General features: G+C 37.3%; 1 protein-coding gene across 1 annotated transcript; it reads left to right on the top strand.

The window, feature by feature from the left end:
- The first annotated feature begins 1,946 nt into the window (after positions 1 to 1,946).
- Positions 1,947 to 10,128, top strand: LOC125101211 (homeobox protein NANOG-like). The gene is made up of 3 exons (XM_047731805.1): positions 1,947 to 2,075; positions 2,981 to 3,041; positions 9,293 to 10,128. Exons 1-3 carry the CDS (start codon positions 1,947 to 1,949, stop codon positions 10,126 to 10,128), a joined length of 1,026 nt encoding a protein of 341 aa, XP_047587761.1.
- The last annotated feature ends 14,684 nt before the right edge of the window (positions 10,129 to 24,812 follow it).

The raw sequence follows: 24,812 nt of genomic DNA, 5'->3' as shown, positions 1-24,812 counted from the left end.
CTCTGATAAGAGAGAAACCCCTCCTTTACTCAGGCAATCTGTCCTTCTGGAAAATTAGCAAATGATATCAGATCATATAACATTGCATCTCTAAAGTCCCCAAATGATCTCTTGAAATTCCCTTGCAGCTTTATGAACCTAAGCAAATAGAACATGTGGGATCAATTACAAACATTTCCAAAATTCTTGTTATATTTCCATGAACATAAATCTGATTTGCTTGGCTTTGTGACAAAGATCATATGAATTAATCCACAACAGAGAAGAAACACATCGTAAGGAAAACATAATTACCAGCATGTGTGTTTCCATGAAGCGGAATTCATGTTGACCCAAGAGCAAATGTGACATAAGAAAAATGTAACAAAGGAATAAAAAGATCTAAATTTAGAGAAGACTGTGTTACTTAAAATTAAAGAGGGAATAATCCAAGTTAGTATGAATACTAACACATGAACCATAAATGCTCCAGAAATAGAGAATATTTCCTCATTTCTTGTAATACATGAGCATCGCTCACTTTCATAAGTGGAATTGTTTTTATGGATTGCTGACTTATCCTTGCAATACTCTACTCTGTTGCTTCTGAGACTGGTGTGGAAGGAGCAGTCATTGCTTTAAAATTGCCAATGTTTATCCAGGTTTCTGTGGCCCTTTTGTTTTCAAAAGATGTTCTAAGCATGAGTCTCCATATATGTGCAAAATACACAAATCTTTTTTTTTTTTCTTTTTCCTTTCCTTTTGAGGGCTTGATCTGGAGAGGGCAATTAGAAAAACAGCTTAGAACTTCCCTAGAAAGGGAACTTCTCTATATGATGACTCACTCAGTTGTCATTTCTCCTCCTACTCTCTTTTCTGGCATTTTCTTTGATTTTGAGACTGTTCAATACACGGAATCATGGAGAATCACTTTAGCTCTTTAGTTTAAGGGGACTTTTTGGGTTGGCTTGATTGGCCCACAGTACCAGAGAAGAATAAATGCTGGGACATTCTTTACCAAATTCTCTGTGTAGGGAGAGGTGGTCTGGCCATACCTCCTTCAAGACGTAGAAAGTCAATTAAAAACATTTCTGTGTAACGTGGCCCTGCTGGGTAGGAATGCATACTGTGCCATGGTGCTTTACCTAAATGCAAACCCAGCTCCACTATCTCCCAGTGGGAAAGCATTACAAGGATGGGCAGTCCTTTAGTTCATATGCACTTGTAACTGCTGTGCTGTGATATTCCCTTCACTCATTCCAGCCTGGCCCAGATCTGTTCTGAGGGCTCTGGGCTTTTTCCTTGAAGATTTTCTTTTTTAACCAAGCCTTCTCATTTAATGAGGCTGGTACAAATTCTGTGTGTGTGTGTGTGTGTGTGTGTGTGTGTGTGTGTGTGTGTGTGTGTCCTCTTTCCATGATTCTGGCTGAGGATTCACATGCACCCCTTCCAGCACCCTTTGCTTTCTGTACCCAAAGACAGAACATAGGATCTTTATGTTTTAACGGTCTAATATCTAATCATCACAAAGGGGAAATAAACAGGATAATAACATAAGCAAACTCCAAGAAGTTAAAAGTGGCTAGGAAATCTGTCAACGTTTCTTGGTTCCTCTTGGTCCTTTGTAATCCTCTTTTTCTGATTGCCTACCTTGAAAACCAGTCCCTTTGCAACACAAGCCAAGTCTTGGTATCTTATGTGCTAAGGACCCAGAAAACAAGTCCCGACACAGCAAAGGAATGAAAGATGTTGGCTACAGGATACATTTTACTGAAAACAAGCTCAGCCAAAGGGTGGAGGAGACACAGATTTGGTTATACAATTGATTTCTTAAAAATTAACTTAAATCTCCCGTAGTCGGATTTCTTAATTAAAGCAGAGCTCATAAAATGGAAAGCAAATTCCATTTCTTTACTGCCACAGAGCAGAATGTAACCCTGCCTTGCAGCTAAAAATACAGGGCTGAGATGATTGCGGAGGATCTCTTTGTAGATTCAGTACTGTCATCACGAAGATTTACAAACACCACATTCTATACGCCCCAGGATCACCGCGATGATCGTCTTCCTGTCTGCTCCATTGTCCTCCTGCCTCATGTAATTTGTGTACTTGTGCACTGTATTTATCTTTCCTTTCCAGCTTTTCCCGTTTCAATGTCTTCTGGAAATATGTTTCTCTGCGATTGCCCGGCGCTCAGTGATAGGTCCCAAACCTCATATTGTGCTCTTCTTTAGGAAAGAAACTAACGCTAACTATAAAGTTAACTATAGCACAGTAAACCATCCACATTTTATGGTTCTAAGTTTTTATTCTTGGCAGGAGAAATATGCTTGGTAGTTAATTTTACATCAGGCTGCAACCCAAGAGTTTGTGTCTGACAGCTTTAAATAGAGAAAATGAGTATTTTTAAAACAACCCAGCAACTATTGGTATGAATCAAGTAATTTTGGGCTACAAATGGAGAGTGAGTAAAATCTACTCTATTCTGTAATTTTGTTGCAACTACCTGCTCCTGACATGCAAAGAAAACTGGGTATTAAATTTAGAACACACACTTTTTTAGCGGTGACGGTGCCTTGGAGACCTCTTCCTCACCTACACTGCAGCAGTGAGAGGAGAGTTCTTGCACCGAGTTTCTCTCTGGCTTTCTAGAGTACCAGGCTGCGTAGGACGGGGAAGCAGGAGGAAGCAGGAAGGACCCGAGGTTGAGGTTGACGTCCTGTCCTAGGACCTACCTGCCAGGCTATTCTTAAGATTAAATGAGACGTGCGTGTAAAATTCGTAGCACAAAACTGGCTCCTCCTACTCAGCACATGTTATACCATCATTATTACCGGCTGTGTCCTTGGGTCATTTGCATAAATGCTCTGAGTCTCAGTTTCTTCATCCACAGATCCAGAATGCATGAATCCTAACTTCATCACTGTTAGGTTGTAAGGACAAGGGCACACACTGAGTGTGGGTGCAGAGTCAGTCCTCACTATCTGTTGGTTCTCTTTAGCCCCAGAAGTGTAGCTCTTCTGGGCTGGCTCCAGAAATGTTGCCAGGTAACCACGTCATTGGTAGGATGTCAGCGGGAAGCAACTTTATTTCATTATTTATTTTTACTTTGTCCTGGAGCCTTTTCTGTCTGATGTTCTGGTTGCTGGAAGTCTGGTGGTGGGGTGGGGTGAGGTGGGGTGGGGTGGGAGGGTGGGGAGGTAGGCAAACATAGGTGAAGGGGTTTAAGAGGTACAAATTTCCTGTTATGAAGTGAATAAGTCATAGGGTTAAAATGTACAGCATAGAGAATGTAGTCAATAATATTGTAATAACTTTGGTGACAGATGGTAACTATACTTATTTTGGTGAACATTTCATGATGTATGTAATTGTCAAATCCTTATATTGTATACTTGAAACTAATATAATATTATTTGTCAACTGTACTTCAATTAAAAATTTTAAGAAATGAAAAAGAACAAGCTCAGTTTTGTTCCATTTATTTCAAGAGGGAATAAAAGCCTGACCTACACATTAAAATTTACAAGACATAAATAAGAAAGTGATTATTCTAGTTACAAAAGCACACATCTTAAATTCTTTAAGTTATAAATTCTAGATCTTAATTAAGAGTTTGTTTAAATATCATTAATTATTTCACAGAGGCCAGAGAAATAACTAAATTAAAAACTTCTCTGAGGAGCCATGCCTAAGGAGATCAATAAGAAACTTGAAAATCTCTAGAGTAGAAGGGACATGTAAGTCAAGAGAAATAAAATGCAATTCTTTTAAAAGGCCCATATATTTAGAAAAAACATATATACAGGATGCCTGGGTACCTCAGTCAGTTAAGAGTCTGCCTTTGGCTTAGGTCATGATCCTGGGGTCCTGGGATCGAGCCCCTCATCAGGCTCGGCTCCCTGCTCAGTGGGGAGCCTGCTTGTCCTCTCTCTGTCAAATAAAATAAATAAAATCTTTAAAAATATTTTAAAAAAGGAAAGAAAATCCCTATATATCTTATGTAGGTAGATTAGTATAGTTTTTCTCCTAAACATCATGATGGGATAAGAAAAAAAACCTTACTAAATGATGCAATCTTACTAAATGATGCAAACTATGGCCATTTGTTCACTGACCATCACTCCATCACCCTTTCAAAATTCCTGACATAATGTGAACCACTTTCTGATTTATCTGGTCCTCCTTATCCCCAGATAAACTGTACTTTTTTTTTTTTTAAGATTTTATTCATTTATTTGACATAGAAAGAGATCTCAAGTAGGCAGAGAGGCAGGCAGAGAGAGAGCAGGGGAAACAGGCTCCCTGCTGAGTAGAGAGCCTGATGTGGGGCTCGATCCCAGGACCCTGGGATCATAACCTGAGCCGAAGGCAGAGGCTTAACCCACTGAGCCACCCAGGCACCCCTACATTTTTGTTTAGTAGAGTTTTGCCAAAGCCTAGAATAGTGGTTGGCCCACAGAAGCTGTTCAATGAGCATTTGTTAGATGAGCAAATGGAGTTAACGCTTATCCTCATTAGACTTTCGTTGATTTATCTTCAAACCTTTATCGAATTCTCACCGCATATTTAGTATTGTGCTACACACTGAAATTTCAAGATGAATGAATTGCTATCCCTGCATGGAAGGAGATAAACATTTAAACAAGTAATGCAAGTATGTTGGGATATGTAATTTGGGGAAAGTCATTTTGTCTCTCTGGGCTTTAGTCTTTTCTGGTATAAAATAGGAGTATCAAACCAGACGATCTTAATCGCTTTTCTCATCTTATGAAATATTTATTGTGTGTATGATGTGTGCACACAAATGTTCCTTACTCATTGTTTCCACACTGAAATACATGAGTGCCAGGAACTGGGAATAGGCTGGTTGTTGGTATGTGATCAGTAAGGAGCCTGGGCCCCCGCAAAACTGCAGATGTTTCAGGAAAACCAATCTCTAGTTTTAATCCAGATGTAATCCAATCCAAGGGTAAGCCGATTAGAAGAAACCTCCATGATAAGTGCAATACAGTGATAAGTCCAAATAAGTATAGGAAAAGAAACTGAAGTTTATTGGGCAACATTTAATTGGTAATTCTTGTTTGTCTTTTAAGTATACAAGAAATCTATAAATCTACAGTCAACATAAAAGTATAGGACAAAAAGCAAAAGAAGACCTTTTTTTCTTTCGACGTTTGAATAGCATTTAATGGATGATGTGGTGTATTTGTTTTCCTTGCTGCAAAACAATATTATCCGAAGCTTAATGGCTTGAATCAACACACATCTATTGTGTCCCAATTTCTGTGGTTTAGCAGTCCAGGCGAGGCTTGACAGGGCTGCTGCTCTGTCTCTCACAAGATGGCAATCAAGGTGTGAGCTTTGATAGTGGGTAAACACCAACACACTACTGGTCCCAGCTTTCCTGGGGCTGAAGCCCTAGTGACGCTGAAGGCAGGATATACTATCAGGGGTGAGAGGACAGAGAGCTGTCCCTCAAGTGCGGATGCTGGCTGCTGTGGATGGTCATGTAGAGCACAGGGTGACAAAGGACGTGATAGGCATCCAAGCTAGAACTAGGCCAGGCTCCATCTTGTTCTCTCTACATCTGCTACTCTCCCTCTTCCTCCTTCTTTTGCAGAAGGCCTTCTTCACTGCCATCTCCCACTTCCTGTCCTGAATTGAGGGTTTTCTGTGTAGCCTTCCAGATGTTTTTCTGTGTACATATATACGTGTATGTGAAAATATGTAAGTTCTTTTGGGGGTTTTATATTGTATATGTTTTCTGATTTTTGCTTTTTTTCCCCACATAAAAACATATTTTGGGAACCCACATAGGTAAATAGATCCATCTCATGCTTGTTATCTATGGTATTATACTCATAAAGTAGCTGTATCGTTAGCCATTTTTCTATCGAGGGATATATAGGTTGTTTGCTATTCACTTTTTCAAACAATGTTTCAGTGATGATTACACAGGTATCTTGTGCCTGTTTCTGAAGAATGGATGCCTTGAAGTGGTCAAAGGGAAGGCATCTTTAAAATTTTAGAAGATACTGTCTTATGACCCTCCCAAAAGACTACACTAATCTGCATCTCCACTACTGGATATAACAGTACCCATTTGTTTATACTCCAGCCAACACTACATACCATCAGTCTTTTAAATTTATAGATTAAAATTTCAATCATATTTCTGTTCTAATTTGTGTTTAGTTTGGAGTCTTCTTATCCTTAGCAAGGTAAAACATCTTTCTATGTATTTATTGGCTAGCTATATAATTTTTTAAAAGATTTTATTTATTTATTTGATAGAGAAAGATCACAAGTAGGCAGAGAGGCAGGCAGAGAGAGAGGAGGAAGCAGGCTCCCTGCTGAGCAGAGAGCCCCATGCGGGACTCGATCCCAGGACCCTGAGGTCATGACCTGAGCCGAAGGCAGAGGCTTTAACCCACTGAGCCACCCAGGCACCCTATAAATTTTTTTTTTATAAATATAGTTTCTTTTTTTTTTTTTAAGATTTTATTTATTTATTTGACAGAGGAAGACACAGTAAGAGAGGGAACACAAGCAGAGGGAGAGGGAGAAGCAGGCCTCCCTAAGCAGGGAGTCTGATGTGGGGCTCAATCCCAGGACCCTGGGATCATGACCTGAGCCGAAGGCAGATGCTTAATGACTGAGCCACCCAGGCGCCCCTATGGGCTATCTGTATAATTCTTCACTGAATTCCTTCTTTCATCATTTCCTCTTTTTCTGTTGGGCTGGTTATGTTTTATTGATTTTTAAAAACTCTTAAAATTTTATTGCTATTAATCTTTTACATATTTTATATGTTGGAAAGATTTCCTTTGGCTTATGCTTATTTTTATTTTCAAACATATTACTTGCTACTCAAAAGTGATGAGGTAGTAGGGAAGAGTGGCTCAAATGATCTCACTGTTTAGTATGACAAGATATTCTGGGTTCATCTTGTATATTTCCTTCCCTGGACCCAGATCAACCATTTCTCTAATGCAGCTTTATAAATAATAAAATTGATGCTTGCTTTATTAGCTCTTTCTTGCCCTTTGTATTTTTTCCTTTTAAAATTATTTTGTAGTAAAACAGAGAAAACCACATAAAACAAATACAGTTAGTGAATTTTGTGGACACCTTTGTGACCATCACCCAAGATCAAGAAATACAGCATGTGCCTCCCATATGCCTGGACCCAGTCACAACCACCTCCTTCCAACAACAACAACAACACCATTATACTGCTATTACCACCTTGTTGCATTTAAAAAAAAAATCGTTTATGAGGTGCCTGGGTGACGCAGTTGGTTAAGTGTCTGCCTTTGGCTAAAGTATGATCTCAGGGTCTTGGTACTGAGACCTGCTTCAGCCTCCCTGCTCAGCTGCTCACTGGGGAGACTGCTTCTGCCTCTATGTCTGCCCTGTCACCCCCGCTCGTGTTTTCTCTCTATCTCAAACAAATAAACCTTTTAAAAAATAAAAAAAAAAAACCAGTTTATCACTAGTATGCATTTCTAGACTCTGTAATTTAGTCATGCCAGCTTTTTAAGAAACTGGATATATCATTCAAATTTTTTAATCCACAAATCCCATCTTCAGTTTTTGCTTTTTCTTACCACTTCATCTGTGGAAAGAGCTGATTTGTCTGACCTGTAGAATTTCCCACAGTCCAAATCCTAAGTGATTGCATCCTCATGGTGCCTTTGAACACATGTTTCTATCTTCTATGTTTCTTGTAAATTGACAGCTGGATCCAAAGCTTAGAAATCTGGAACTAGTCAGAAATCCAGTTCAGTCCCCTTGATGGGACTATTCATGGGGCTGTATTCTGTCATCAAGAGGCATGTAATATTTGGTTGTCTCTTTTTTCTGATGGTAATAACCACTGGTACTTATGCCTAGATCCATTAATACATTGGAGGTTGCCAAATGATAGTATTCAATTTTATGATTTATTTTCCATTTATTAGCTGAAATACTAATATAAAGAGATGCTTTCCTTCATGTACTACTTGATTATCTAGTGATGTACTTTATACAGCGAAGGAATCCTTAATAGTTGATTCTTTCCATTTATTTAACATTTTTTTTCAGATAAAGGTTTTGCTCCCTACCATCTTCCAAAGGTATCAGATTCATTTTTTTTTTCCAGATTCATTTTAACTAGCATCGCGAACTCAGGGGTTAAAGTATATTTGATGGGTTTCAATCCACTGTAATTTTTCTCCTCATGAAGTTCAAATTTTCCTAATTGTGGCCAGTGAGAGCCTCTGCAAATTGCCTTTGGTGTCCTTTGATATGACCCCAGTCTTAGATCACAACCTTGTTATTTGGAATGGGCATTAATTTTTTATGGCTGCTATAACAAATTATTACAAACTTGGTGGTTTAAAACAACACATAATTATTTTTTTTATAGTTCCGAGGTCAGAAGTCTAAATTTTTTTTACTGGACCAAAATCAAAATGTCAGCAGGGTGATTCTCCCTGCAGTGGCTCTTTTGGAGAACCACGTTTTCTTGCCTTTTCCAGCTTCTAGAGGAATTACTTGTATTCCACGGCTTGTGTCCCCTTCTGCCCTCTTCAAAGCCAGTAGTATGTCATCTTGCTTCAGTTTGCACATTGCCTTCTCTCTTCTGCGTCTAATTTCCCTCTTACAAGGACATTTTAAGTTATATTTAAGGTCCTCATAGATAATCCAGGATAATCTCCCCACCTCAAAAATTTTAACTTAATCCTTCTTGCAAAGTCTCTTTTGCCATATGAGGTAACATCCACAGGTTCCAGGGATTAAGACTAGATATTTTGTTTTTAACTTTTTGAGGAACCTCTATACTGTTTTCCACAGTGGTTGCACCAGTTTGCATTCCCACCAGTGGTGCACAAGGATTCCTTTTCCTCCACATTCTTATTAGCACTTGTTGGTTCTAGTGCTGTTTGACTTTAGCCATTCTGACAGGTGTAAGGTGATATTGCACTGTGGTTTTGATTTGCATTTATTTGATGATGAGTGACGTTGAGCATCTTTTCACAGGGTCTCTTGGCTATCTGGATGTCTTCTTTGGAGAAACGTCTGTTCATGTCTTTTGCCCATTTTTTAATTGGATTATCTGTGTGTGTGTGTGTGTGTGTGTGTGTGTGTGTGTGTGTGTGTGTGTGTGTGTGTGTTGAGTTGTATAAGTCCTTTATATATTCTGGATACTAATATCGGGTATGTCATTTGCAAATATCTTCTCCCATTCAATAGGTTGTCTTTAGTTTTGTTGATTGTTTTCCTTCGTTGTATAAAAGCTTTTTAAAAAAGATTTATTCTGAAGGAAATTACGCGTCCCTACAAATGTCATCTGCTGAGACGCCCCCCGCGGAGACCGTCTCTCCTCTTCCTTCCTCCGTGGATCTGCTTGTTCAAGACAGCCCCGATTCCTCCACCAGTCCCAAGGTGAAACTACCGCCCACTTCTGCAGAGGAGAGAACGGGGAGGAAGGAAGACACGGCCCAGGGCAAGAAACAGAAGATCAGGACCGTGTTCTCTCAGACCCAACTCTATGTCCTCAATGATCGATTTCAGAGGCAGAAATACCTCAGCCTCCAGCAGATGCAAGAACTTTCCAACATTCTGAACCTTAGCTATAAGCAGGTGAAGACCTGGTTCCAGAACCAGAGAATGAAATGTAAGAGGTGGCAGAAAAACCACTGGCCAAAGGAGAGCAAGAGTGTGACTCAGAATAGCACAGCAGCCATGGAATACCCAGCCTTCTACTCCTACCACCAGGGACACCTGATGAACACTTCCGGAAACCTTCCAATATGGAGCAGCCAGACCTGGAATAACCCGAATTGGAGCAACCAGACCTGGAATAGCCAATCTTGGAGCAACCACTCCTGGAACAGCCAGTCTTGGAGCAACCACTCCTGGACCAGTCAGACCTGGTGCCCCCAAGCTTGGAACAGCCAGCTCCACAATTGTGGAGAGGAATCCCTGCAGCCCCAGATCCAGTTCCAGCAAAATTCTGTCAGCGATTTGGAGTCCCTCTTAGAAACTTCTGGGGAAAGCTATAGTGTAATACAGCAGTCCGCTAAGTATTTTAGTACCCAGAAAATCATGGATTTGTTCCCAAATTACTCTGTGAACATCCAGCCTGAAGATGTGTGACGAAGAGTATTACTCGATCTTGGTTTGGGCGATGGCTGTGGCTGTTTAACGTCTCCTAGGCTTTGTTTTTTAGAGTCCTGTATCTTTGCCTTAATATTGTATTTCCCATTATTCTTACTGTATCTATTGAGGGGGTACGATTGGAGTCAAAGCTCTCAGTAGCGTTGGCTGTGCACAACATGGAACAGGTGTTTCTGGCTGTAGGTAACTGGATACAGTCCTACTGTGACTATCTTCAGGCTCTAGAATCTAACCTCAAGAATAGGAAGTAAAGATAGAAAGACATGTGATGAAGGATAATGGTATCTTCTGAGATTATGAGGCTTTCTTGTTAACAACCTTAGTTTTTAATGGTGAAGGGTAAAACTACAATGTGCTTCATTGATTTCCTCTGCCCCTTGTGAGGTTTTACTAGAACTGTTAATTCTGTAGAAAGATGTTTTGTATTTTAACGTATGATAATAGTACCAGTTTGGCTGGTTGGTGGATAGGTTTAAGTACAAATAAATAAAAATACCCACTTTAAAAAAAAAAAATAAAAAATAAAAAAGATTTATTTATTTATGTGAGTGAGAAAGAATGAGTGGGGGGAGGGAGAAGGAGAGAGAATACTCAAGCAGACTCCCTGCAGTGTGTGGGGCCTGACATGGCACTGGATCCCAGGACCTTGAGATCAAGACCTGAACTGAAATCAAGAGTCAGATGCTTAACCAAATGAGCCACCCAGGCACCCCTGTATAAAAACTTTTTATTTTGGTGTAGTCCCAATAGTTTATTTTTGCTTTTATTTTCCTTGCCTCACAGGACATGTATCTAGAAAAATGTTGCTTCAGCCAGAGGAATTACTGCTTGTGTTTTCTTCTGGGATTTTTATGGTTTCAAGGTCTCACATTTAGATCTTTAATCCATTTTGAGTTTATTTTGTATATGGTATAAGAAAGTGGTCCAGTTTCATTCTTTTGCATGCAGCTGTCCCATTTTCCCAACCCCATTTTTTGAAGGGACTGTCTGTAATATGCAATGCACTCATTGCATATTCTTGCATCTTTTGTTGAACATCAATTGACCATATAATCATGGGTTTGTTTCTGGGCTTTCTATCCTGTTCTGTTGATCTGTGTGTCTATTTTTATGCCAGTGCTCTACTGTTTTGATTACTACAGCTTTGAAGTCTAACTTGAAATCTGGAATTGCGATACTTCCAGCTTTGTTTTTCTTTTTCAAGATTGTTTTGGCTATTCGGGTCTTTTGTGGTTCCATATAAATTTTAGGGTTATTTGGTCTAGTTCTGTGAAGTACACTTATCCTGATGAGTCACGAGTCAGTATAGAATTCTTGAATCACTATATTGTACACCTAAAACTAATATAACACTCTATGTTAACTATATTAGAATTAAAATAAAAAACTTAATACATGGGGCGCCTGGGTGGCTCAGTGGGTTAAGCCGCTGCCTTCGGCTCAGGTCATGATCTCGGGGTCCTGGGATCGAGCCCCGCATCGGGCTCTCTGCTCGGCAGGGAGCCTGCTTCCTCCTCTCTCTCTGCCTGCCTCTCTGCCTGCTTGTGATCTCTGTCTGTCAAATAAATAAATAAATAAAATCTTTAAAAAAAAAAACTTAATACAAAATCCTAGATATTTGGGGGGGGGGCCATTATTCAATGTATCCCACTATGACAAGTTATTCCAAAGCAATCTATCTACTACATTTCCTGTCTGGAGCTAGAATCAACTCTTTCTCCACGTACCTTCAATTTCTTTCAGTAAGAAGTGGTATTTCAGGGTCATAATCTGGGACAAGAGATGCTCATTGCTATGAATTCATCATGGTTTCTAGGACTTTTCAGAGGCTTGAATTCATTTTGATACTTCCAGTTCAAATTCAAGACATTAGGGCTTTTGCTTGACATCTTCTAGCATACCTCTGAGTCTCCTGTCTTCCACACTGAGTTCTTAAGGAATGATTCTCGAAGGCACAGATGATGACAAAATTGGAACATATGCTATACACTTTAATGTCAGAATGATGATACTAATACTACACCACGAATATGATTTTGAAAGCAGTGTTTAAATAGATGTTCTCCCCATTCTCCTTCATTTTAAAAAAGTGGTTTTGTTATATCTACATTGCCAAATCACATAGCCATGGCATACTTTAATTTCTCCTCCTTAGTTTTTAGTCATAATTCTACAAGCAAGTATTCACACCCAATCCTAATGTAGATGTCTTTTTAGATTTTTAGATTATACAAAATTCTTCTGTAGGACAGGGTGTTGGAAATAATATTCTATGAATACTTTCATGTTGATAGCATCATGTGTGTGACTTTCATACTTGAAAGTCAGTTTTATTAGATAAAATACCTAGGCGTGTACCTTCTTTCCTTGAATAACATGTAATACTTTTATTTCCTCTTCTGGTGTAAAGATTTGTTGAGAATTTGATTGTAATCTAACTTTTTCCTTTAAAAGTTATTTTCTTTTTTTGCCTAGATCCTCAAGTAATTTTTTTTCTCTAAAGTCTAATAGTTTTATAAAAATGTGTCTTGAAGTTGGTCATTCTGAGTTATAGTATTTATCTTTTTATCTTTATTTATTTATTTTTTTAGAGAGGGAAGGGGGAGAGGCAGAGAGAGAGAGAGAGAATCTTAAGCATGGAGCCTGATGCAGAGCTTGATCCCATAATCCTGAGATCATGATCTGAGCCAAAATCAAGAGTCAGACACTTAACTGACTGAGCCACCCGGGCTCCTCAATCTTTTTATTTTTAATTCAGGGAAGTTTTCTGGAAATATATACTTTCGTATTTGTTATGTTCTCTTGTTTGGTTTTACTATTCAAGGAATCCTATTATCTACATCCTGGCTCTTTTTTGCTTATCTTCAGTATTTGTTACTTTCTAGCTCCCTTTATTTCTTTTCTCCTTTAACCCATTCCTTAAGATATTATGCGTTGTGTTTATTTGTTCTTATATTTCTTCTGGTTCAGCCTTTATTTTAATTTATTTTAATTTTCTTTTCTTTCTTTTTTTTTTTTTTCTTAGAGAAAGAGAGAGTGTGAGTAGGAACGGAGGCAGGGTGGGTGGGGTGGGATAGTGGGGATGGACAGAAGGAGAGGGAGAGAGATAATTTTAAGCAGACTCTATGCCCAGCGTGGAGCCTGACAGGGCTTGATCTCCTGACCCTGAGACCATGACCTGAGCTGAAATCAAGAATCTGAGGTTAACCAACTGAGCCACCCAGGTGCGCCTAGTCTTCATTTCTAAAATGATCCCCCTCCCACTTTTTTTTAAAAGATCTATTTATTTATTTGACAGAGAGAGACAGTGAGAGAGGGAACACAAGCAGGGAGAGTGAGAGAGGGAGAAGCAGGCTTTCCGCTGAGCAGGGAGCCTGATGCAGGGCTCGATCCCAGGACTCCTGACCCAAGCTGAAGGAAGACCCCCAATGACTGAGCCACCCTGGTGCCCCATTTTTCCCTTATTTTTGATTCTTTCCTTAAATCTTTCAACCTCTTTTTGAGTTTTTAAAATTCTGAATTGTATTGTTCTTTTAAAACTTACATAATTTTCTTAACTTTTAGCTTAATTTCATCTAGGAGGTCATTATTGGATCTGTTCTGTGGGCATTTTGGGGGGGCATGTTTTAATTGTCTAGAGGGATGCTATTCTGTTTTTCTCTTTTTTTTCTTCTGTAACTTTGCATTGGGGTTGACTTAGGTATTTTCCTTTTGCTCATATTTGTGTGAAACCAGTTTTCTTAAACTTTTCAAAGATGTGGCTCTAGGTTGCTTTCTTAATTTCTTGATGCTCCCAATTCTGTTTTTTTGTTTTTGTTTTTGTTTTTTTATGTGTTAAAATACATAGTAACTTACTTTTTGAGATTTCCTGGCTCTCTCCCTTCTCTACTTATCTGGACTGTGTCTTTCATTTGTCTCTATTGTTCAAATTCTCACTGAATTTTTATTTCACTGGAAGAAGTTTCTCCCAAATGTGGGGTTCTCACTTGAAAGGGAATTCTGGTTGTTTCATTTTAATACCTCATGTGGCCCAGACTGCTTCTATCTTTTTCAGTTTTACCAAGGGCCCCTTGCGATCATCCATGATTAGATCGGACAAAATACTTTACAGTTTCTGATGCTGTTGTCAGATCAGCTGGTCTTACTTTCTAGGAATCCCTGTGTAATGTTTTGCTCTTTCATTTGCAGACCCATCAGACATACCCTGGCTTCCCTCTGTCTTCTCCTGTCCAGGCACTGATACCATGTAGATCTTCTGGATGTTGCTAGTTTATTGTTACCTGCTTCTATCTGTGGATCTGTGGGACTGTCTTGTCAGCTGGTTCTGATGCAGAAGTTGTTTTGTTTTCCCATCTAGTTGATTGCTGTTTTTGTAGAGATTCAAGGAGATTCTTCAGAAAAACATTTTAATGTATAAACATGAAGAGATAGCTCCAGTGAAATAACAAATTGGATTCTTTTATAAATAATACATGATGTTATTCTTCTCTTTTTAAAATGAAGTGTTGTGATTCAATGGCAAAAATGTTTAATACTTCATTTCCCAACCCAATATACAGTAACAACTGATGCTTAAACATTTCTTTCATTAAGTTTGATCCACTGTAGAATTTTGTAACATATAGATTAATTTTATATATTCTAATAATTATTCCCTTCTATCACTTATTATTTCACCTTTCCCACCCTCAGAACCTCAACACAATAAGACAAATATAAAAATATGTAATTATACCATTGACTCTTTGAGGTAATGTGTAGTAACCATATTTACATATAAAATATGTATTATAACATATAGTTATGTTTGATTTCTATACATGTACACTATTTAATAATACTTGCTAGCTGATATCAGAGCTCTACTGAAAAATAAATAAATAATTAAAGATAATTTCACAAAAGCTTTATAATGTTAATTTATAAACAATACCTTTTTATGAAAAGTAATAAAATTTAAAGACTAAGAGTGAATGTACTAAATGGTCTATTTATAGTCCAACTTCTGGAGAATTGTGTGTACAACATAGCCTATTTGCCACAAAACTGACATGAATAGTCTATGTTCAGCCTCCCCAAGGGTCTTTATATCAGTTGCCAAGTTTTTAAAAAAATTCATAGAAATCAAACTATGACAAGTTGTGGAATTTTAGTTCACTCCTTGATTTCTTAGAAGGTGTTGGATATTAATTTCTAGTATAATGTGATACAAATAAGGAAAATCCATATTTCTGCTCTTTGTGTGAATTTTCTAGCCCCATAGTTCACTGCTTCCTGTGTCTTGGGAAGCATATGTTATCTTCAGAACAGCGGAATAGTCATGGTAGATATTGGCCATTGTCCCAAGTGTGAGCTAGAAATTGGTAGTTCTTTGTTTATAGGGATTTGTTCTTCTAAAATTATATTTTTAGGGGCACCTGGGTTGTTCAGTCAGTTAAGTGTCTGCCTTTGGCTCAGGTCATGATCCCAGGATACTGGGATTAAGCCCCAGGCCAGGCTCCCTGCTCAGCAGGGAATTTGCTTGTCCCTCTCCCTCTGCCCCTCTCCCTGCTTCTGCTCTCTCTTTCTCTCAAATAAAGGAACAAAATATTTAAAAAGAAATAAAATTATATTTTTATCTTCTATACACAAATTTTCAGGTCAATTAATAGAGTTGAAAGTTGTAAGATGATAAATAATAAGATTATATAAATATTATGATCGTTGGGGCGCCTGGGTGGCTCAGTGGGTTAATCCTCTGCCTTCAGCTCAGGTCATGATTCCAGGGTCCTGGGATCGAGCCCCACATCCGGCTCTCTGCTCGGCAGGGAGCCTACTTCCCCCTCTCTGCCTGCCTCTCTGCCTACTTGATCTCTCTCTCTCTGTGTCAAATAAATAAATAAAGTCTTTAAAAATAAAAAAAAATTCTGATCAAGAAGTTCTCTGTTTGCTAGAGCCCTCTTAGAAGTGCCCTGTCGCCATCTCTTAAGGCTGTATCTGTCAGGAGCAGTTGCTGCCAACTCTATCTTGCCAGGTCCACTGATTCTGGACCTTCTAACTGCTGACCAGTCCTGAAGTGCACATTGTAAATGGCTTCAGCTTCTAGTCCTACGGTCTTTCTGAATTAGCTCAGTGATTCTTCCAGCTGCTGGGAAGATGGTCCTGTCAGCAGAACATTATGTTCAGAGTGGCTTGATCTGTGTGCCCTACTTCCTTCCCCTCAGGACAGTGAATTCACACTGCATACTCTTTGCACAGCTTTCTGCTACATGCAGAAAAGTTGGCTTGGCAACTCTGTGTGAGCAACTAAATATATATATATCTGTGTATTGATGTGTGTCTACATATATGTACATATGTTTATTTCCAGGCACGTAGTTTAAGTATTCCTGTAATTTCCTGTTATGCAGGGAAAAATCTCATTGCAATTCATTGCTAACTACATCTGTGTGGCCTCTCTTTATTTCAGGCATAATTATTTGTCCTCATTAATTTTTTGGTATAGTAAGCAACAGAGTAGCTGAATCACTTAGGGTTCCAAAAAGAAATAAATTACAAATACACAGGAAATTTGATGGGGGACTAATTCTAAATTTGTGAGTGGGATATAGGGGATCCACATGGGTAGCAAAACCCACAGCTAGGAACAGTGAAGGTGTTGTCATGCTTAGGCTGGAAGGAATGGGAGATGGAGAGGTTTTTGAAAGCCAGAAGGATGAGAGTATAGGGCATGCTGCGTTGAGACAACCAATGACTTTCTTTTGAGGAACACAGCCATATGCAGGTGACTTTCAAAGAAGAGAATTGGGGAATAATACCCCAGCCTTGTTCTTTCCTCTTTATTTTCTGCCTGAACATCCCCATTGGCTGAACCCAACCAGAAGCTGAATTGCATGAAACCCTATTGGGTAAGAGCAAGGTGGGAAGGAGAGAGAAGGGATCTGCATTAAGCAAATAGAACATATCCAGTACATTAGCTGTTTGTGTCATTAGAATAGAACTGTCTCAGGCTAAGCATGTATCCTGATGTTATATGATACCTCTTGTGGCTTATACACATGTCATCTTGATTTAAGAATATCTCCTTTCCACTAACAGAAAAAGGCCTCTTCTTACCTGTGTTTATGCTACTAACTAGAGAAGGACAATTTTTATTCCCATGATCTCTCTCCTTCAAGTAGTACTCATTAAAAAATAAACCAACATGTTTAAAAATGAAAGGCAAGGGGTGCCTGGGTGGCTCAGTAGGTTAAAGCCTCTGCCTTCGGCTCGGGTCATGATCCCAGGGTCCTGGGATCGAGCCCCGAATCGGGCTCTCTGCTCAGCAGGGAGCCTGCTTCCTTCTCTCTCTCTCTGCCTGCCTCTCTGCCTACTTGTGATATCTGTCTGTCAAATAAATAAATAAAATCTTAAAAAAAAATTAAAGGCAAACTGAAAAAAAAAACCACTATTAGTCTATGTAAATCATCAAGAGGGTTTTTTTTTAGCCACTTATTTATTATTATGCTCACATATGTGTGCAGTCAAATATGTTGTGAACTTTATTATAGATTTGAAATGATAACACTAAGCCCCAAATCATCTTTGGTGGCAATAATGACGAGATCAAAAGGACCATCCACCTGTTATCATGATGATTGATTGAATATATGTATTAGTCAAGACAGGTTAGATTACGTAGCTGTAACAAATCCCTGAAATTTCAGTGGCTTAAAACATTATTAAAAGACATTCTTAAAAAAGAATACACCCGAAGAGCCCAGCAGGAGATTTCTGCTCTTCACATTCAGGGACCCAGGATGACGAATGTACCGTCATTCCTTGATGCTGCTATTTTATAATGTATTTATATGATCAACACAACAGGAGGAGAGCTCTGGAGGTCTCAGGTCTCATTAAATATTTCAGCCTGGAAGAAGCACCCAGCACTTCGCCCTAACATTGACCATAATTAGTTATTAGGCCCTGCTCGGTCACGAATGTGCCAGGAGCTGTAGTCTTCTCTGTCCTGGAGGAAGAATGGAATATTAGTGAGCCCTGACAATGTCTACTACCTTACTAGATTCCTTTTTGTCCTAACTTGAATGAGATTGAGACATCTTATGAATTAACATCTTTTCTCTTTTGTACGTTGTCTATTGATACTCAACCATGACCACCTCTTAATTTTAACCCTTAAACAGCTGGTACCAGGATTTTTTTCTTTTTCAGTTCAGCTGTGGCAGTTTTGCTCATAGGGGAGTCCTCGTTTTGAATTTTGGATCTGTCTTAAGATGATCATATCCCTCACTTGAAGCTCAGTCTAGAAGCAGAGTACCAAAGACAAAGGTATTTCCTAAATGCATAAATGAGGTCTAAATGAAAGCGACTATGAGATACAATTCTCTAGCAACTGTAAAAGATGCCATTTAGAAGATGAGAAAGGGGGGGGGTGCCCGGGTGGCTCAGTGGGTTAAGCCTCTGCCTTCGGCTCAGGTCATGATCTCAGGGTCCTAGGATCGAGCCCCACATGAGGCTCTCTGCTCAGTGGGGAGCCTGCTTCCCCCTCTCTCTCTGCCTGCCTCTCTGCCTACTTGGGATTTCTGTCAAATAAATAAATAAAATCTTAAAAAAAAAAAAGATAAGAAAGATGTGAAGAAGCAAGCTGTTTCTTTTCTTCATGGAGGACACTCAGGGGCATCCAAGGTGTGCATGGGTCCAGCCAATAGACACATCCCAAAACCATTTCCAATTACAGAAGATGAGTTGGTGTTGACTTTAATTTCTGTTAGTCACCTCTGATGCTAATGGAGCTAATAATATAATAGGAAGGAAAAAAATGCCTCGAGGAAGTTTGACTCTCTGTTGAGAGTTGGTTACTAAACTATATTTTTCCAAGTTCCTTTCTTCATTTTTATTATTGCCTACACTGAAAATTTAAACAGAGAAGCATACAAATGGATATGTAAACATCTATTTAATATATTGTTTATTATGTAGAAGTCAATACTAAATTGAATTTATGGTGCTGAACCGGTGTTAGGAAAGATTAAAAATTTTTAGTTCAAAAGGTGAAAACCCTTCTCTTCACTCTTCTGAGCAAGGATAACAACTTCTAGGAGGCCCTTAGCTAATAAGACAATTCCAAAGTATTAATAAGGAGCAGGCTTGTCCAAGTTAGTTCTTTGGTTTTTAGTTTTATTGGAAACATCACAAACTATCTTGATATAAACAACTTTCTGTTGCTTCCCCAACAGAATTCTTAGATTGCTGACTTGGCCAAGCACAATCATTTTCATTCCTTTCAGATCATTGTTTATGTAAATCAGCACCAGCTTTCCAACGTTTCTTGCCTAATGACTCTTAAAATCAACAATCTGAGTACCGTGGGGGAGATAGATTGTGTCAGTGTTGGGTGTTAATGGGTAAAGCTTTGATGGAGACCATTCCCTTCTCCCCTGTTTTTGCAGTGCATGAACAGAGGGGATGGAATGGTCACAACTGGGATGGAAATCAAAAATCCTATCTGTGGAGTCTCTAGATATGTACTTGGCAGGAAAAAAGTGGCAGAGAAACCAACTTGGAAGAAATGGTCTTTCTAGGCTTGCTTGCATTTTCATTATACTTTGACATATTTGATTATTTTAAAATATAGTGTTTTTATTGAAAAATTATATGCTACACAAATATTTAACAATAAGTTAAAATTCCCCTATAACCAGCCTAGCCCTTCAGAAGTAACTGCTACTGACAGTTTGTGTATATTTTTCCAGAGTTTATTTTTTAGTTTTTGAGGGATTTGTCCCTTCTTCCTCCTCCTCCCTTTCCGCCTCTTCTTCCTCTTCCCCTGACTCTTCATCTTCCTCCTTCCTTTCCTTTTCCTCTTCTTATTCCTCTTCCTCACATCCCTTCTCATCCCCCACTCCTTCTCCTTGTGTGTTTGTACTCCAAATTAGTGCATGTGGTATTGCTGGACCAAAGATTCTGAACTTTCATAATTCCAGTAGGTTGCCAGTAAATATTTTGTCACTTGATATGTTATTAATTGCTTTACCAAATACAGTTGTATTAACCTACACCTGCCCAGATAGTTATCAATACTGGCTAGTATCAGTCATGAGTCTTTGTTAACCTTTGTTAATCTTGTTTTAATTTTAATGGATTCAATTACTAGATTTAACTTCTTTTTATACATTTATTGGTCCATGGTATTTCTTTTAATGACTTGCCTATTCATGTTCTTCTTTTTTTATTCATGTTCTTTTTTTTTCTATTGGGCTATTTACTTTTTAAACCTTGACTTTAATATCTATACTAATATATATTAATATGTTATGTATGTATTAGGGATATTAGACTTTTGTCTTTTCTGCATATTGTCTGCACTTTCCCCTGATTGCCTCTGTTGTTATTTATGGTACATTTTGCCTTGCAGAACTTTCAGATTTTCATGTGAACCGATCTATTCACTATTTATTTTATTGATTCTATGTATCATGTGATGTTTAGAGAGCTTCTTGTATTCTAAGTTTATAACAAAGATTTACCATTGTTTCTTTTAGCTTCTTTGTGAATTTATGTTTTTGCTCTGTATGTAAGTTTTTCATCCTTCTGGAATTTATTTATAACAAGATATAAGGCATGGATTCAATTTAATTATTTTCCAAATTGCTATCCTTTTCCAAATGGCTGGCTCATTGTACAACCTGCTCCTTTCAATAGTCCATTTTCCCCTCCACTGATTTGGAATACCATCCTTATCAAACACTATATTTCCATAGAGTTGGGTCTCTTTTGTTGTATTAATTTTGACTATCTATTTCTGTGCTGTTACTGGATGTTTTTATTACTATAGCTTTATTATATTTGAATATTTAAGAGACCTTCTAGTTTCCTTTGCTTATATTATGGATCCAACTTTAAAAGTACAGTGGGGATATTGATTTTTAAAACCCTGATTTTATACATTAATTTGTTAAAAAACAATACTTTAAAACTCTTGAGTCTTTCTATCCAAAAATAAAATTAAAATATTTTTTTAGGTCTTCTTTTATGTCCCTCAGTGGAGTTTTATGCTCTTTTTCTTTGGGGGACTATGACTTTCTTGTTTAAGCTTCCCCGGAATGTTTTGTAGTTTTTGTTTCAATTATAAATATATTTTTCTATTATGTTTTATAAGAAAATAAGCTATTGGTTTTTATATATTAATTTTGGATCCAGCTAAATGCTGAATACTTTGTTTTCTGCTAGTACTAGTTGTTTGCTTTGGGTTTTCCAGAGAGATAATCATATAGTTTGTGAACAGTAATGACAGTGTCTTTCTCTAAAAAAATATATATATATATGAATATACGTGTACATATGTATATATATAGCTATATATACATGTATGTGTATATATATGCATATATATGTATATATATAGCTATATATACATGTATGTGTATATATATGCATATATATATATAGCTAAATCTTACTCTGGTACTGTTTTCAGAGTTCTATCAGAGCAAAGTGAATTTATCGTGGTGATATTAGGCATCTTCTTACCCCATTCCTTACTTTAATCATACCTTTTAGTGTAACAATAAGCATGATACTGGCATTTGGATTATATATGCTGTATAGTTAAGTAGCTATAAAAGTTGATTTTTATTGAAATTTTTAAAAATTAAGATTGAATTTTTTTAAGCCAATTCTTAGAAAGGATTAAATTTTATCAAATATATTTTTGCTATCTATTTAGGTTACTATATGGTGAAAATTATTAGTAGAATTATTGATTTTGATCCATCTCTGCCTTCCTGGAATGATTAAAATCAGAAAAGTGAAATTAGCCTATATTTTCTTTTTAATAGCTGTTATTATGTGATTACAATGGCAGTGATATGTGTATTTTATAAATAGCCAGAGAAGTCTTTTTTTTTTTTTTTTAATGTGCTCTAGCACAGTTTAAATAGCATGGGAATTCTTTTTTTCCTTACAGATTTGATACAATTTATTTGTGATATTGTTGGGGTTTGGTGATGTTTAGGGAAGTAGCTCTATAAAATTAAAATAACCAATAATCATAAACTTTAATATTAAATAATCTGTCAATCTTTTCTTGGGCTTATCTTCATGATTTTATAATAAATCTTTTTTTTTTTTAAGATATGTTTATTTACTTATTTATTTTGAGAAAGAGAGAGCAGGGGAAAGGGAGAGAGAGAATTTTTTTTTTTAAAGATTTTATTTATTTATTTGATAGAGATCACAAGCAGGCAGAGAGGGAGGAGGAAGCAGGCTTCCTGCTAAGCAGAGAGCCCGATGCGGGGCTCGATCCCAGGACTCTGGGATCATGACCTGAGCTGAAGGAAGAGGCTTTAACCCACCAAGCCACCTAGGTGCCCCTATAATAAATCTTTTAAAATATTTATTTATTTATCTTTCTTCTTTTAAAAATTTTCTTAATTTTTCATTATGTTCAGTTATCCAACATATAGTACATCATAAGTTTTTATTGTAGCGTTCAATGATTCATTAGTTGCATATAATACCCAGTGCTCATCCCAACATGTGCCCTCCTTCATACCCATAATAAATTTTTAATTTGGATTGAATTATACATTTTACCCTAGTAAAATTATACATTTTACCCTAGTAAAATACCCTAGTTTAAAAATGTATTAGCTCGGGGCTCCTGGGTGGCTCAGTGGGTTGAAGCCTCTGCCTTCGGCTCAGGTCATGATCCCAGAGTCCTGAGATCGAGCCCCGCATCGGGCTCTCTGCTCTGCGGGGAGCCTGCTTTCTCCTCTCTCTCTGCCTGCCTCTCTGCCTACTTGTGATCTCTGTCTGTCAAATTAAAAAAAAAAAATGTATTAGCTCAAAATTGTACAAATCTGTCCTTAAAATTCTTTTAATTTATGGCATATTTGTGTTTTCCTCTCATTCTCATTCTTAAGTTTGTGGATTTTAAAATCTTTATTTAGGTATCAATTTATTTTAAAATATTTAGGTATCAATTTATTTTATTTATTATTTTAGAAATTTAGAAAATATTTAGGTATTCATTTAATTTATTATTTTAGAAATTTCCTCTAGGATGATTTATAAATTCTTTAACATTTCCATTTTCTAATTCAGTTATCCTATATCCATTGTTACTATTTCATTCTGCTTTCTCTACTTTTGTTATGTAGTTTGATTTTATTTGATTGATTAATTTGTTTATTTTTAGTGTTTCATAGTTAGCATTACTGGGATTTTAGATTATGAATATTCTTTAATTTTTTTCCTTTGTTTTTCTTGGGCCATTTTGGAATTTTTGTATTGATCACTTATTATACCACTATAGTTAATATTTATATAGCCTTTCTTTTAAGAATTACAATACTATTACTTATTATATTTATATTATAGTACTTATGTTATTTTGAGTCATTATATACCACTGGTTCTTTTATAGTGGGTTATTTTCACTTGTGAATTTTTCGTTTTGAATCATCTTTCAATTAGCCCTATTAAGAATTCATGTACTTTTTTTTCATTTTATTTTCCTTTCTTTTCAGTGTTCCAGAATTCATTGTTTATGCATAACACCAAGTGCTCTATGCAATACGTGCCTTCCATAAAGAATTCATGTACATTTATTTTCAAGAAGAGGTTATGGTACATTTATTCCCAAGGTATCGCAAAATATTTCCCCCCCTGCCCTGGGCATGACAGTCTGTTGGCTGGGTGTATAGGTTTTGGATGCCATTCCCTTCCTTTTATCCCTCTGTGGATGTAGTTTTCTCATCTTTTTGGCCTTCGGTGTTGCTGAAGTGGAGACCGAGATTATTCTATTTTTAAAAAACTCTTGTAGGGGATTTGATTCTTCTCAAGTACTTACAAGAGTCTTTGTTTTTGAAAAAGAGTAGTATCAGTAGGAAATATGATGATTCTTTAATTGAACACAGTTCATTTATTCATTCTTCATAGAACACAGTTAACCTTTTTAACATTGACATATAAGTGTTCTTTTAGAAAAGGAATGTTTCATTGATGAGTGGTTTTTACATTCTGTTCTCCTCTTTATGTATTGGCTGCCTTTCAAATTTATTATCTTCACTTCTCTGTTATTTTCTGGAGCTTCTTTTCCATATTACAACCGTGTTTTCCCCAGTGTTTGGTCACTACCTTGCTGCTTTCAGTTTGGTTTTTATTTCTGTAATGATGTTTCCCCCTTAGGTTTTACCTGCTCCTTTTTACCTCTTCCTTAATTGAAACAGCATCTCTCACCTTTGTTTTCTTGCATTTCTTGTCTTTGATCTGATTACCTATTTAAGATATTTGGTCTAAAATTTTCTTCTGTTTCTTGGAGTATGCCTATTTCAAAATCTCTTCTTCATCTTTTGTTTGTTGAGTGTGTTCCTTTCTATTAAAAAAAAAAACTACTAACAATGATATTTTTCTCTTATTAATTTCTGACTAATGTATCAGTCAGTTAAGTTGCAGTAAAGGAAGCTACTTTAGCGATTTTAAGCACAAAGAATTTACAGCTGGAAAGTTTGTATTATAGCATCATTTGAAGGGCAGGAGAAGGTTCTAGAGTAGGACACCAAAAATGAGTCCCAGAACAGCAGTCCAGAACTGATGTACTATAGGAGTGCTTCCTCTGCAAATGTCAGGAAACTGTCATGGTTACAGGCGACAATACGCAAGACTGTCCATTGGTTAGATGT

The sequence above is a fragment of the Lutra lutra genome, chromosome 5 (genome assembly GCF_902655055.1).
Source record: "Lutra lutra chromosome 5, mLutLut1.2, whole genome shotgun sequence".
NCBI lineage: Eukaryota > Metazoa > Chordata > Mammalia > Carnivora > Mustelidae > Lutra > Lutra lutra.
This window is presented reverse-complemented; position numbering and strand designations above follow the sequence as displayed.